Here is a 14,295-nt window from a genome sequence, read left to right as displayed (position 1 = left end):
TCCAATGTCAATTCGCCATCAGTCAAAGGGTAACTAACAGAGTGTTGTTCGTTTTCGTCATTCCTCTTATCTCCCTTGTTTCCACAAATTGTCATGTAGATGTTCTGGAACCACCCGCACCTGATCAGAATCCAACGATCAAACACAGCCAAGAGCGATCACAAGCGGATGTCAAAAATTTTCGTCATTCAACATCCGCAACATGCACCTACACCAGCCTCATACTCATGTTGGGGATGGGGACGGACAAGGGCAAGTTGAGGAGATGGACGAAGGGAAGAGAGAAAAGCATATATATACGATTAATATGGGTTCATTCCCTCGCCGCCCTCAAATGCATTGGGAGAAGCTCCACGATACTCCTCCTTCTTCTTCGTCTTTGCTCCAACCATACACTCAGCCTAAATCGGACGAAACAGAAAAGGTAGATAACAGCGGTAAATCTCATAAGATGAAATCTAAGAGTTTTGCTGATTTGGCTGTGAGTTTTATCTTTTTATCTTTTGGTTTTGGATTTACGGCATAGTCAAGTGGAGGATGTCCACCTCTCATCACATCTCATATGTGATATGAGGACATGGATATTGCATCAGGACATGCAGATCTTTGTAGTACGAACACTGATTGACCTTTTGTCACGATCGCACAGGAAGTGTTCGGGTTTGGAAGCAAGATTGCAAGACCCTCAAGCAGATTATCAGAAATCTTACCCAGACCGAAATCAAGTGCGAGTCTAGAGAGACGATCATGTGAGTAATCTAAGCATCCTTATCTGACTGTTCCTGATGCGAAGGATTATATCCGCTCACTGTGTACCTTGATCCTACCAATGGCTATAGCATATACCAAGCATCGTTACATCCCTCATCATCTCCCTACAAACGTCATCATTCGTATCCTCTCCTTCTGCTCCGACGATGTTCTCCTAAACTGCTTGACCGTATCGAGGTTATTCTTCAATCTGGCCGGAACGTTCCTCTACAAGCATCTGACTTTCGAATCACCTAAAGATATGTGGGACAGGTTGATAGGATCAACGTTGTTATACGAAAATACCACTGGGAAGATATCAATCGGTCGAAGGAGGTTCAAAGATCGTCTGTTGAGACATACAGGAACTATCACCTTACATTCTCATGGTGATGATGATGGTGATTGTCAAGATTCCGACTCGGAAGAACCAGAAGATTATTTTGGTAATCTCAAAAGATTATCTATATTGTCGCATTCACATTCTAGGAATTCATCTTCATCATCTATATTCTCATTTGGCAAAAAGTCCAACCCTACTACACCTATTCTGATCACCCGGCCCCCTCCTCCTGCGAAGGCACTCCCAATCTCTTGTCCACCTGTACCTCTCAACGGAGTTATGCCGCGGCTGTCGACCCTACGAATCATCTTGGCAGACGCATACGATTATCATCTATTGTTTTGTCCGAGATTCGGATCAGCTTGTCCGTTACTGGAAGGATTGGAGTTAGATAGATTGATAATTATAGGTGCTAGATCACCTCTGGTGGTTTTACCTACAGCTTTCCCATCTACTACGATCGAAACCAATTCACCAATGGGTTTGACTCCAACAATGACGAGACATACACCTACTCCCACTACTACTTCCCCCGCTCTGGCTAGTCCTCCCATGACGGGTCATAATAGTACTGTTCCGACCAAGATCAAATCTTCCGGTGGATTACCCATAGGTCTAAGCGAGTTGACAATCGTCTTACCTACTGGAAGATCATACGATTCGAAAGATTATGAGGGGTATCACAACATATTCCATTACAAGAAGACTTTAGAATCCATATCGAAACTTACCATCGTATTTCTCACTTCCCCATCTTCAAATACAACTTCAGCTGGAAAGGGAAACGGGTGTCGGACTGATGACAAACAGTCATTATGGCAAGTAGCATTCTATTCTTCCAGGAACTACAACCCCACTTGGACATCGTATCTCTGTCTAGCAGAAGATTTAGCCAAAGCATGTTTAGCAGTCCCACTTGAAACTACCATCGAGATGGTAGGTATGGAAAATATAGATGGAGAATTATTGAATATGGGTATAGGTACGATGAAAGAAAGAGGTAAATCAGGTATGATTATGCAAGAAAGAATCAAACGACAGATCGAAGTAAGACTTATAGCTTCTAACAGAGAATATGAAGTGAATACCAAAACTCAGTATCTGAAATTTAGGGATTTAGATGACTGGTTAGGTTGCGGAGAAGGTAGGAGACAAATGGGTGAAAAGGGTTTCGAACAGCTGGGTAAAGAGGGGTATAGAGAATTTGGATGAAGGCATTGAGAAATGATCGTATATATTGTCCTCTGATAGAGATTTGATGTTTTTTGTTGATACGACTTAAAGATGATAGATGAAAATAGACCTTTTGTGTTGTTATGTTCATGTAGACGAATGGGACATCGGATCGTTCTTAATTCCGCACCACAGTACTCGAAGTGTGTGTGCTGGACTGAGATGGACCACTCGAAAGTACTTAGCATTCACGTAATAAACAAATCCCGGATGGTCGCTGGGTCGAGTTTCACACGACGAAAGATGATGTTATACAATTATTTCTGCATGAAAGATCAATGATGATGATGATGTATCAGAAAATGTAATGTAAAATATATAAAGTAGGTACTTTTCCTTCCCTTTCCTTCCTTTCCTCATAGAATACGATGCGGGATCAGCACCGATTGGGCCTATCGATCAATTGTTCATCCTCTCTCCACTGTATATACATACATCCACCGAACGAAGGTCAAAGGAAAGGATATGCAGGAACGCAAGGAAAGAGGTAATAATCAAGCGAAACGAAAGATAATCAAAACCAAAACTATGCACAAGATACTGTAATATGGAAACAATGCTTGTGTTATGCAAAAGGGAGACGATTGACCAATGTAGATTGAGAAGATGAAGATGCAAAAAGAGAAGAGAAAGAAAGAGAGGGATCTTGATCTACAGATCTAGTGTTCAATGTATGGTGTTACGTCTCGATATGAACATTTTGTGAGAGAAAGATTTGTGATATATATGCGATGACGAACAGAAGAGGAAGGGCGTCGTTGAGTCGGTTCGATCCGGCATGAGAATAATGATGCGTCGAAATTGGTTGAAATTATGAGGTACTTGATTTGGAGGTTAGCATTGAGGTTGAAGAAAGCTGTGAGAAGTTCATAAAGCTTTAGGTGCTATGCACGTCTGAGACCCATCACATATCAGCTCCCGATAATTTTAAATAGGAACAGGATTGACTTACCACCTTGATTTTCCCAACGCTGAACCTAGACTTCTTCTTTTTTCTCATCAGCCTCCACCAACTCCTCTCCCTTAGCTTCCACCTGCCCTTCTTTTTTCTCACCGACTTCAACATCGCCATTAACCGCCGGTGCAGTGACAGGTGCGGAAATCGTAGCATGGCTACTCTTCATCAAGGCATTTTCCACATCCGCAGCTGTCGAGCTGATCCCTCTAACACCCTCATCATAATTGGATACCAACGACTGATCGGCTGATAAGGATTCTTCTGTAACTGAAGAAGGGGACATCGGATTGTTCGTATTGACCTCATTGGCGAATTTGCTCTTTCTAGCATCGGGTAGCACCCATCTCGAAGAGTCTGGTCCAGCCAATCTTACACTTTCTTCTTTCACTTCTAGCAGTGACGAGAGAGCCATGCACTCCTTGACCATCGATACATCCGGTGTCAATGATTTGACTCGGTTAAACGATGCGATCATTGATATATCAATCCATCCTTCAGAATCCATCTGTGAGAAAAGGAACTCATTAGTCAGACTGAACAGTCGTGGCTGGCTGATTGGACATACCTGTTGACGAAGGAAGAAGTCCATAGCAAGATTTTGCATACTGAAATAATATTCGATCTGAAGCGAAACAATCAGCAAGAAATTTAATTGCATTTTGAGGTGGAGGAACTGACCTGTCCCAAAACGTAAAACCTAGTAGCATCTAAATTGGGAACAACTGTCTGAGGCATTGGTGGAGGTGGTAAGCCAGCTCTGTACATCGCACCAGCGCCATACTGAGCTTGCATTGGATCGTATATTCCAGGTCCAGCGGTAATCTGACCGTATCCTTGAACAGGGTAGAAAGATTGAAATCCCAAATTGACGAAACCTCTCGGCACGGTATTAGCATTCGGGTTGGGGAATCCATCCATGGGTAAACCGGAAGTTCCTCCTAAGGGGGGTGAACCAAATCCAGGATGCATGCTGTGTGGGTGGGCGATCGCCGAATTGCTTCTGAATCCTCCTCTACCTCTACCGTTGAATGACGCTCTGCCATCCCTGCCTCTAGGTACTCTAGGTAAGGTGTTATTGGTGTTATGATTGAATCCATGTTGGGGTAACGGCGCGGTATTACTTCCGGTCATGGGTCGAGATTGTAAAGGTCCACTGCCGAACCGTAGATGAGGAGACGCATCTTTGTTCCTTGCGGGTAACTGAGCTTGTTCGCCCTTTTTGGGTGATCCGGCTTTACTTTGTTTACTTGTTTGTCGTGAGAGGGGGTTTTCGACTTCGCCATTGACAATAACTTTCTTGCTATCATCGTTGTTTGATTCTTCCAGAGTGGGTTCGCCTGCCGTCGACTCGGCTAACTGCTTGTTCGGTATTGATGATGATCTGGATTCACTTGTGGATCCAGCTCGTCCAGCTCTAGCACCTCCTTTCTTAGCTTCACCAGGATGCACGGCACCCTTCTTAGCCTTTCCACCTTTATTGGCAGATCCTGAAGCTTCATTCTCAGCTTTCGAAGCTGAAGCTCTCTTCTTCGCATTAGCTTCTGCTCGACTTTGTCGACGGTTGTTCTCAGCTACTTGATCGACAGCCGCTAGTAGCTCTGATGCGGGGATAGGAGTCCATTTCGGTTTTTCTACGATCGTACATCAGCACACAGACATATATATATATGTTTGGAAAAAAGAGAAATCTACTCACTCCCTGTTCCTGTAGTAAACGCACTTTCCTCAGTCGCGCTTGTTTCCTCGTTGTTGAGTCTGTCCTTTGCTTTGTCTTTCTTTTCTTCACCAGCTTTTGCCACCTCAGCAGCTTGATGAACATCTGGCCAAAGAGCAGCATCGTGTATGGGTGGAGGTAACGCCGATGAGGTCGCGCGAGCCGCAGTTTTTTTCTTATGCTTGGAAGTATTTTCAACTTTGACGTGACCATTCGGTATCGATTTCTGTACCGTTTCTTTTGCAGATTGGTTTGGTTCAGGTTTCGCTTGACTCGGTGTCCTGCTTGATGGTGCTGGTGCAGATGCAAGTGTAGTTGCAGGAGGAGCCATCGACTTTTTCCTCATTTCCCAAGCGTTCACTGCTGGGGGAGGAGCAGCCTGTCTCGGTTGAAGCGGTTGAGGTGCAGGTTGAGGTGTATCTTCTACTTTGTTATTCGGTCTAGCACGCCAGCTTCCCTCTTCTTCGAGTTTATCGACGGCTTTCGACAACACACTTGCATTCGCCGTCGACGTCGAAGCGGTTTCAGATGAGAGGTTGGGTGAACCGATAGAAGGAGGTATCGAGACAGAATTAGCGGTGACAGTTGTACCATTCAGTGAAGGCGAAGAGGGGACCGTTTGGCTTTGTTGACCATTCTCTTTGGTACATTCAGCGGTATCCGAGCTCACAGCTGCAATTTTTGCAGACTGCGTTGAAGCCCCCCAAGCCGGTTTCGTTGGAGCTGATATCGTTGTGGCTGGTTTGGTTGCTGCACCACTCAATGGAGTTGCCGATGCGGATTGGATAGCTTGATGACCATGCTTTTTGTGCGATTTCCCTTGTCCCCCTTTCTTCTCTGCTTCATCACCCGTTTTTTGTTTTTGACTTGATCCTTGACCTTGTCCTTCACGGTGTGATCTATCTCTCCAGTTCTTAGAATTACTACCATGTTTCTCCTTTTCTTCTTGCTGACGAGGGCGCTGCCTACTCGACTTGACTGTCTCCCATGTTCCGTCTTGTTCGGTCTCTTTGCTGGTTTCAACGGAAGCAGATGACGATTTCATTGGACGAGGCTTTACTGTTGAAGATGACGATGACGAGGGAGTTGCTGATGGAGATGGAGAATCGGTTTTGATGGTATCGCCGTTGGGTGCGAAGGGGGCTGATGATGCAGGGGAAGAGGTGGATTTGGTGGGATTACCATTGGCATCTTTGATCCTGTCAGCGTATGAACCGAGAGCATTGAATGCTGATGGTTGTTGCTCGGTACTCGACATGTTGGGAGATAGGTGATGCGGAGCCAAATGAGGGAAAGTCGCTATTAATGTCGGAGAGAATGGGACTACAATCATGATACCGATGAAAAAGATAACAGATAGAAACGATGAAGACCGATGAGTGCAGGTGAATGAGTGACAGTGGATACGATAAAGTCGCACAGGGTAACGGAAGGGACGAAGAAGCGGTGGAGTCAGCACTATTTATGTACATCAAAATGAGGAGAGTCTGGTCAGGAGGGGGTTTTGTGTGGATGGGACCAAGGTATGGACATGAAAAGAGCATGTCATTGTGATAAAGGTGAAAGGATATGGATACGAGTAGGCGGCTGAGCAGAGGACGACATCGTGGGATGAAGTTGAAAAGAAGCGGGGTTGATGAAAAACTGTGTTTGGATGACCGGACAGGTCTAGACCGATAGCGATGCAGAAGAAGAAAAGATAGATATGCAATGCGGATGACGCATCATCATGCAATGCAAGTGGGGCGAAGAATGAAGGGTTATTTATTGAGAAAGAAGTCGGGATATTGGAAAGAAGTCATCTATAAGATGAGCAAAACGTTCAAACTCACTTGGTAGGGGTAGGGCAAGAAGAGATGAAAGAACTTTTCTATTCAACTTCGCTCAGGCTTTTTCGGTCTGACTGCTGAGTATGAAATGTGGAGATGAAAGGTTGGACAGGGAGGCAATGCCGTAGGTCGTAAATCTAAGAGAAGGAGAAGACATGAGTAAGGGAAGGACTGTGAGAAGACTGGAGATGAGGACAATGATGGCTCACCTGACCTGATTCGACTTTCCTATCTCTGGCTGAAAGAATGACAATGATAATGATGATGATGATGAACCTTGCCACCCACTGACTACCTCACACGCCCTTCCTTTCTCCTATGTAGACCTTGTTCCCCGTACGTGTACACACCTCGTGGTAGTGTCTGCGTCGTTGATAGGACGGTTTGTCCGTCTCAAGATCCCTGCTCCTACTCGAATTCCAGAAAGATGATCTGACGGATCCGAGGGTTGATTAGGTCACTTGATTCTTTTTCTTTTGATGCCGTGTGTATCAGTGACGGGATATGCGGTAAGATGGATGCCACTCTTCTGCGGGATGTAGCAGGTTGAGTTGGGTCTGCTATGACAGATGCAGAGGAGTGTGGGTGAGGGTGGTGATAAGGGTGAGGGAGGGTATGTGGATGAGATATATATGGGATGATTGGTGAACAGAGGTCTATCTATGGCAGTGGTAGTAGTATTATGATGGTACTCGTATATTTTTGGATGAGGTGGGTGGGTGGGTGGTGGATTGTTTTAATTGGATTTTATCCCAACACAGTAACACGGTAACACGACATCATCTTCCACCTCACCACTTAAATTTACTCTGATACTTTACGACCCACATCTCACTCATCCTTAACTCTTCGACCCCTTATCACATCTGACCTTACACATCACGCCTAGCCAAACATGCGTCAACTCAAACACCACGAGCAGAAGCTGCTCAAGAAGGTCGACTTCCTCAACGTAAGTCTCACCTTCGCTCATCAGTGATTGTTAGGACAATTTTCCCTTCCTTCCCTCTGATTGATCCAAGACCCCACATCGGCTGACTTGACTGTTTTGAATAGTGGAAACAAGATGCTTCGTTGAGAGAGGTCAAGGTGATGAGGAAGTATCATATACAGGATAGAGAGGATTATCATAAGTGAGTGTCCATCTTTAGCACCTAATCGATATTCGAGTTGTATCGAATAGCGAACAAACAGACACTGATCGACTCTCACGTTGCAGATATAACAAGATATGCGGTTCTCTCCGATCATTGATACACAAACTATCGTTGTTGCCAGCGAAAGATCCGTATAGGGAACAGAGAGAGACGGAGATGCTGAATAAATTGTATGATATGGGTATTTTAGGTGAGTTCGGCAAATCCCCTTCTTTGACAATTATCAATTCAGGACTGAATATGTATCTGTAAATGACGGGAACAGATGTCGGTGCCAAACCATCGGATATCGAAAACAAAGTCACTGTATCATCGATCGCCAGGAGAAGACTGGCGGTGGTAGTGGCAAGGTTGAAAATGGCAGAAACTGTTTCGGATGTACGTCCACTTCATTCATATTTTGGTCCTACATATGTAGCTGATCGTCTTCGAGTAGGCTGTTGAAACAATCGAGCAAGGGCATGTCCGAGTGGGCCCTACGCCCGTGACAGACCCAGCGATGTTGATCACCCGTCACATGGAGGATTTCGTCACTTGGGTAGACACCAGTGCGAGAAAGAGAACTATCATGAAGTACAACGACGAGGTAAGTGTGGGCATATATCAATAATGAAATGTCTGGAATATCTTGTCTATTCATCTAAACACTTCCAGATGCTTTTGCTGATCATAATGATGGATGTCAAAATAGCTCGACGACTTCGACTTGTTATAACCTTAGGATTTCACATATCATTTCTTTGTACTTATATACCCAGCATGAATGCGATACCCGTCGTCCATCTCTGTAATCAATATCGCATTACCTAGATTTTCGTCAAGGGAAACAATCTAACGGATCATGCCCGGCATCGTACAATGCCTTTCATCATCATGGTCATTTGAAAGGATGGATCCTCATTGAAGGTTAACCGTTCAGGATGTAAAGCACAAATACTCTCAGTCGTGTCATTACGCTCTTTGATCGTCCATTCTTTAATTCAGCTTGGCGAAATACCAACCTGGTGATTGCCGAGGCGAGACCACCTGCAGCTTCGGTGTCCCAATCGTTGGAAGCTGCTTGCGCCTGATCGTCCAACTTACATAAAGAATCAACATTGATATTAATCGAAATGTCTGTACAACGGCAAGCGCTTGTGATCATATTATACATGCTACATACATCACTTACCTGCGAGGTGTGAGTACGGAAGGCGAAACTCGAGATTACTCCCTTTGATATGGCCTGATAAGTATCATTCTGTTCACCACCATTGTCATCATTATCATCATATCTCTTCATTTCGTTCGAGGGTCTGCACAGCCGCTGCCGGCATCCTTTATCGCTGGGCGGAAAGGCATCGGTATGACACGCAGCATACCTTCGTCTTCATCCTTTCTATCGTACCAATTCAAGGGCATATACCTTGATATCTGATTGTGCCGGCACTGCACAAGATAATACGAGGGGGCTTTCGTGGACACAATCATGTACAGCAAGCTTGGAGTGACTGACTCAACGAGGAAGACGGCCCATCTGCAGGAAAGTCTTCTTTAGTATCTTCTACTAAAGAAGGGTCAGGGTGGTCCTGACCATCCCAGTCAACACTGAGATCTCTGAATAGCTCGTACTCTGGGGGGTTTCAGTTCTCTCTCACACCTTTCGAATAGGTCTCACAAAAGACATGTATTGGTCACGTCACTGCCACCCACGTGCAGTATCCTCTCGCGCTCACCTCGGCAACAAGTGTACAAAGTTACGTTTGAACTCACTCACAAAAAGGTCTGAAGCTTGCTCTGTTCCTATCTCTCAGATGCGCAATCGAACGCAAGTACACCGCATGATAGACTCGGCCATCCTGCAATACCACACCAAAAACGATGAGAGATACTGAAATCAGCATTGATCATGCCTACTGCGTTGAATTGATTCGGCTGTCCGAAATTCGGCTCTGCCTCCCGACAAGAAAATTGATAGGTATCCAAGACGACCACCGACTGCGGAACGGCCTGATCTCCTCTGTGCAGCCACAATTGACTTCGGCCTCAAGGAGTGGCCTCCCGGTCTTCGATATCGAGGGCGGGCTCTTTGGTCCTGGTCTCACTGACTCTCACGTACCCGTCACGTCTGGCCCCGGCGTTAAGGTGAGCCCGCATTTGGTCCGCTCTCATACGCCAAACAACCCTTGCCCCATGTAAACGGCCAACTTGGTGCTCAGACCATGGCAGCTATGGGTCAGACTAGCCGATCAACAGGTCACTTTGCACGCCACCTACGTGCAGAGAGATGCCCCACGGAGGATTCATCACTGTTCGGGACACTGAAGGCGCCACCTAGTTCCTCGCCGATGCCCTCAAGAAGGGGCTCAATCAGGGACCTCGTTCTTATCAGTGTGGCAAAGCACTTCCACGAATCGGTGGTCATGGAGACTTTGTGTCCCCCGGTGTCTCAGGAGGAGACTGTGCCTCCTGCTGTGGGGGACACGCTGTCTCTTTGGATCGGACCGCAGATGGCGTACCGGCCGTTCTTAAAGCCGTCCGAGAAGAGCTCAAGCAAGGTGCAGACTCCATCAAGGTTATTTCGGGAGGAGGCGGGGCGTCCGAGTTAGACGCCCATGAGACACATCCCAAAGACTGCTGGGCAGATGGGCAAAAAGCTTGTGAGTATATATAGTGGTAAATCATCAAGCATGGTTCCGTTCCTTCGAGGTAGTCCCGCTGACCTTTCACAGGTGACTGCCCATGCGTACATTGTCGAAGCGATCAATCACGCCATCAACATCGGTGTCCGGAGCATTGAGCACGGCAATTTGCTCGATAAATCCACCGCCAAGCTGTGAGCTTTACTTCTGCCCTCGGGGTAGCTGAAAGGCTGATCCGATGTCATGTCATGCACAAAATGGCTGAGAAGGAAGTGTGCCTGACCCGACGCTGAGCTATTATGGCATCATGGTTCGAAAACCTTTCGAAACTTTCTTTGAAGAGGGTCGAGATAAGAGCGCCCAAGTGATGCAAAAGGGTCTGAACGCCCTTAAGGTAAGCCGAGGAGACATATGCGGTCCACCGCGTTCTCGCGTCGTTATATCATTGCGATGACATTCACGTAGTTCGCCGAGGACGCTGATGTGGTCTGACCTGTTGATCTCGATGCAAGCGTTACAAACTGGTGAGCACGGCGGACCGAAAAGAATTGATGAGCGATAAAGCTTTAGAAGCTGCGAAGACCATTTACAGAGGAGTTTTCCATCCGATCGAAGATTTTGCGTGCTGCCGCCATTTTGTGACAAGCCAGTATCAGTCCCGCGAAGATGCTCGGCCAAAAAGGGCAAGCTTGGTGTCATCGCAGAAGGCGCCATTGCCGATTTGCTCGTACTGTCGCGCAATCCCTTGGAGGACATCACGGTTCTGGATCGGCCAGAGCTCTACCTGGATGCTGTGAGCGGAAAAGGAAAAGTAGTATCCTGGAAGATCTGATAGTGCCTTGTACCTGTAAGATGGCCATTTTCTTCTGTTTGCACGTTCAATGCATTGTGTTTTTACACGATACGGTCTGATGTAGAAGAGCTCTGTAAGGAAATAAGAGGTCTGCACATGGCGACATTTCCATGGCCGCCATACGGGTCAGTAAGTAACGCGAGGGTACCCCAAGCTCTATTCATATCGGTATAAAGCCCGTCAGCCAGCTGGCAAGTTGGCTCGTCAGAAGTGATGCGAACACAATTATCCCCATCGCCCTCGCCACATGATGTCACGATGTCTCGTTTACTTCTAATCGAATCACTTGCTTGCTAATGAGGCTTTTTTTTTGAAGACCTGCTCGAGATGCGTTACGAACTATGCCCCAGTCAGCTTGCGACACAGCCGATGACACCATCTTGAACCTACCTGATGACCGCGATGATCCGGAATTCGTGCTTCTTCTGCGGGTCTTTCGTTTCCTCCAGTAAATCGCAAGTCAGAACGTGGTCGCCGTCCTCTAAATCATTTGCAATGGTCACAGTGCTGACGTGTCTAGGATCAACAGTGGAGCTGAGCTAGCCGGAAGTCGGTCTACTTACTAGCCAATGCTGACCAGATCGTCCCACCTCGCTTCAATGATCACCCTCTTGTCCTTCATATCATCCACCCAACATGCAGCGGTGCCGAGTCCAGCGTTATGTGAGCGATACACGGACAGCTGCACGAGGCCACCAGCAGTGACAAAGTCAAATGATACGATCGAGCCGGGTTGATCGGCGATAAGGTATTTCTGCGAGACGAGATATCAGTTGACGTGCGGAAGCCAAATGCAGAATAACTCACTTTGTCCCCTGATATCAGTTCACGCCTGCATTTATGCGTCAGCCATGAGCCCGCCGATGAGACGTGAACTACACAAACCATCCTTTGTTTGTGGAAGGGATCAGAGTAGGCGAGCGTGAGTGCGCCGACAAGCATTTTGGGGGGATCGCGGGAATGGCCTCATATGTATTGAAACGTTGCAGCGCTCGAATCTGTTCCTATTAGCGCAAAGTGGTACAATGGATGGAGATGAACTCACTCGAGGTGTTTCCGGGACAAGTCTGCTCTCCAATTCTGCTCCATAAAGACCCGTAACCAGGTCTCTTATTCGCATGTCAATGAATGCATTAGTCAGCCGGCCGATCAGTCCATGGCCCTTTGCCGATATCTGGAATGCATGTCAGCAAGTCGAGCGGTCCGATCGTCCCGCTAGCACTCACATGCCGCGTACCCAACCCTTCCCTGTCTAGCTCCGTTGTTCCCGGTGGATGATCAAAGTAGGATATCCCGTATGACGAGTTTTGCAGTATGATGGGGAGGAGCAAATTACGAAGCGAGACTGTGGGAACATCGTAATACGAGGAAATTCCTTGGTGCTGTGAAGGGTCAGCAAGTCAGCATGATATCAATGGCACCTGATTTCGAGGATGATTGCAGCAAGCACGTACAATGTCACCACCGGTTGCTATCGTCTGGAACATCAGGGCGAATACTCTTCATGACGGTCAGCAGATTCCTACTGCAAGGAATTGCAAAACAGCACTCACTGCAAGTTGATCACAGCGGGCCTATTGGGCAATGCCAGAAGATGTCTGAGGAGCGTCTCGTACGACTCCGCGCCTTTCTCTGAGCTGTATGTGTCGTCATCCAGAGAGGAACGAGAGTTATCGAACAACGCTACTCACAACCCATCGTTGATCGCTGGTTGGCGATGTTAGCTCCTCCGCTTCGCCTGCACCCAAATCATGAGCTGCGCTCACCCATGTCAACCAGCACTAAATCTACGTCCTCAGGTATGTGATGTCCGAAACACATGGCAAAGTAGTCCGAGCCTATCTTTCAGCGTCCTGTGGTCGAAGTTTGTTGACCCACCTATCGCCGGCACTGCTCCGTTCACAAATCTATTGGCACCCCGCTTTGTATTGTCTCCGCCAATCTGGCGTCCGTTCTTCGCCGGGAACAGCTTGTCGAGGTAATCGAATACGATACGATGCATGTTAAGCTCGCTGTAGGCCGATTGCTCGTACCTCATGCCTCGTTTCAGACCATGACCAATGGACACTGAAAACATCAGCAAGGTATGGTGAAAGAGCTGACTCACCGGATCCTCCTAACGCTCCGACTGTGAATCCTTGACCTTGTCGAGCTTTCGCCAAAAACCTCGCCAGTCCGTGTCCTGATCCTATTATATCATCAGCTTGGACCAGAAGTAATCACACACTCACCCTCATAGTTCATCACCTTCCTCAGCTCGATCTCCCTAACGGTCTGCGGTATCAGCTTGCCGGCTTCGCTCAATCATCCCTTGATTGACTTCGGACGCTCACCCGAATTCGGCACATAAATCCGGAGCCACATCACACCATCCCAACGAGCTATGTCTATATTCAGCCTCCTCGATCTGACTGGCAATCTATCGAGATCAGCACAAGCAGCTCAGCCGGAAACCTACCGAAATCTCGGTCTCCGTCCAGTTCTCAGACCGGCGATGCGTCACCGCTATCAACCCCAAAAGGGCGAGCAGGAGCAAAACAAGCAATCGGGGTCGACGCAGACGCCGTGCGTCGATCAGAGGCATATTCAGTTCAAGGCTGGAGTGAATGACGTATCGTTGTATCGTTAAGGAATAGTGATGTAGCAAAGGGTGGACATGCTGCGGGCGATCTCATCCATATTTACGCGACCGATGATACTGGCAGCTACGAGGATAGTCAGAGTAACGGAATGCTCGATGATAGCTCACTTTGTATTCACGCTCACTAGTAGGGGTAGTCAAGTACAAAGACTTGTTATTCAGAATAAAATGACACAACTCGATTAGACTTGTGCTA

At 47.1% G+C, this 14,295-nt stretch overlaps 7 protein-coding genes across 7 annotated transcripts; 5 read left to right on the top strand and 2 right to left on the bottom strand.

Moving 5' to 3' along the window:
- Nucleotides 1-202: 202 nt before the first annotated feature.
- I203_107289 (uncharacterized protein) lies at nucleotides 203-2,305 on the top strand (the record flags this gene model as incomplete). Its single annotated transcript, XM_019145370.2, has 3 exons — nucleotides 203-481; nucleotides 650-749; nucleotides 840-2,305. The coding sequence occupies 3 exons, from the start codon at nucleotides 203-205 to the stop codon at nucleotides 2,303-2,305; spliced, it is 1,845 nt and encodes a 614-aa protein (XP_019005189.2).
- Nucleotides 2,306-3,303: 998 nt separating this feature from the next.
- On the bottom strand, nucleotides 3,304-6,256 carry I203_107288 (uncharacterized protein; the record flags this gene model as incomplete). The annotated part of the gene is made up of 4 exons (XM_019145368.1): nucleotides 3,304-3,789; nucleotides 3,850-3,906; nucleotides 3,963-4,915; nucleotides 4,981-6,256. 4 exons carry the CDS (start codon nucleotides 6,254-6,256, stop codon nucleotides 3,304-3,306), a joined length of 2,772 nt encoding a protein of 923 aa, XP_019005187.1.
- Nucleotides 6,257-7,722: 1,466 nt separating this feature from the next.
- Nucleotides 7,723-8,699, top strand: I203_107287 (uncharacterized protein; the record flags this gene model as incomplete). The annotated part of the gene is made up of 6 exons (XM_065518163.1): nucleotides 7,723-7,779; nucleotides 7,884-7,960; nucleotides 8,047-8,174; nucleotides 8,250-8,362; nucleotides 8,421-8,570; nucleotides 8,676-8,699. 6 exons carry the CDS (start codon nucleotides 7,723-7,725, stop codon nucleotides 8,697-8,699), a joined length of 549 nt encoding a protein of 182 aa, XP_065372893.1.
- Nucleotides 8,700-9,844: 1,145 nt separating this feature from the next.
- On the top strand, nucleotides 9,845-10,572 carry I203_107286 (uncharacterized protein; the record flags this gene model as incomplete). The annotated part of the gene is made up of 2 exons (XM_065518162.1): nucleotides 9,845-10,108; nucleotides 10,183-10,572. The coding sequence occupies 2 exons, from the start codon at nucleotides 9,845-9,847 to the stop codon at nucleotides 10,570-10,572; spliced, it is 654 nt and encodes a 217-aa protein (XP_065372892.1).
- A 36-nt stretch (nucleotides 10,573-10,608) lies between these two features.
- Nucleotides 10,609-11,097, top strand: I203_107285 (uncharacterized protein; the record flags this gene model as incomplete). Its single annotated transcript, XM_065518161.1, has 4 exons — nucleotides 10,609-10,623; nucleotides 10,696-10,799; nucleotides 10,879-10,999; nucleotides 11,071-11,097. The coding sequence occupies 4 exons, from the start codon at nucleotides 10,609-10,611 to the stop codon at nucleotides 11,095-11,097; spliced, it is 267 nt and encodes an 88-aa protein (XP_065372891.1).
- Nucleotides 11,098-11,156: 59 nt separating this feature from the next.
- I203_107284 (uncharacterized protein) lies at nucleotides 11,157-11,437 on the top strand (the record flags this gene model as incomplete). Its single annotated transcript, XM_065518160.1, has 2 exons — nucleotides 11,157-11,227; nucleotides 11,272-11,437. The coding sequence occupies 2 exons, from the start codon at nucleotides 11,157-11,159 to the stop codon at nucleotides 11,435-11,437; spliced, it is 237 nt and encodes a 78-aa protein (XP_065372890.1).
- Nucleotides 11,438-11,844: 407 nt separating this feature from the next.
- Nucleotides 11,845-14,042, bottom strand: I203_107283 (uncharacterized protein; the record flags this gene model as incomplete). The annotated part of the gene is made up of 14 exons (XM_065518159.1): nucleotides 11,845-11,965; nucleotides 12,022-12,212; nucleotides 12,266-12,290; nucleotides 12,344-12,456; nucleotides 12,504-12,632; nucleotides 12,685-12,840; nucleotides 12,913-12,958; nucleotides 13,012-13,095; nucleotides 13,150-13,165; nucleotides 13,225-13,296; nucleotides 13,566-13,646; nucleotides 13,690-13,724; nucleotides 13,792-13,865; nucleotides 13,917-14,042. 14 exons carry the CDS (start codon nucleotides 14,040-14,042, stop codon nucleotides 11,845-11,847), a joined length of 1,269 nt encoding a protein of 422 aa, XP_065372889.1.
- Nucleotides 14,043-14,295: the final 253 nt, after the last annotated feature.

Source organism: Kwoniella mangroviensis, chromosome 2, assembly GCF_000507465.2.
Source record: "Kwoniella mangroviensis CBS 8507 chromosome 2, whole genome shotgun sequence".
Taxonomy (NCBI): Eukaryota; Fungi; Basidiomycota; class Tremellomycetes; order Tremellales; family Cryptococcaceae; genus Kwoniella; species Kwoniella mangrovensis.
The sequence above is the reverse complement of the archived record's forward strand: the minus strand, read 5'-3'. Positions and strand labels throughout refer to the sequence as shown.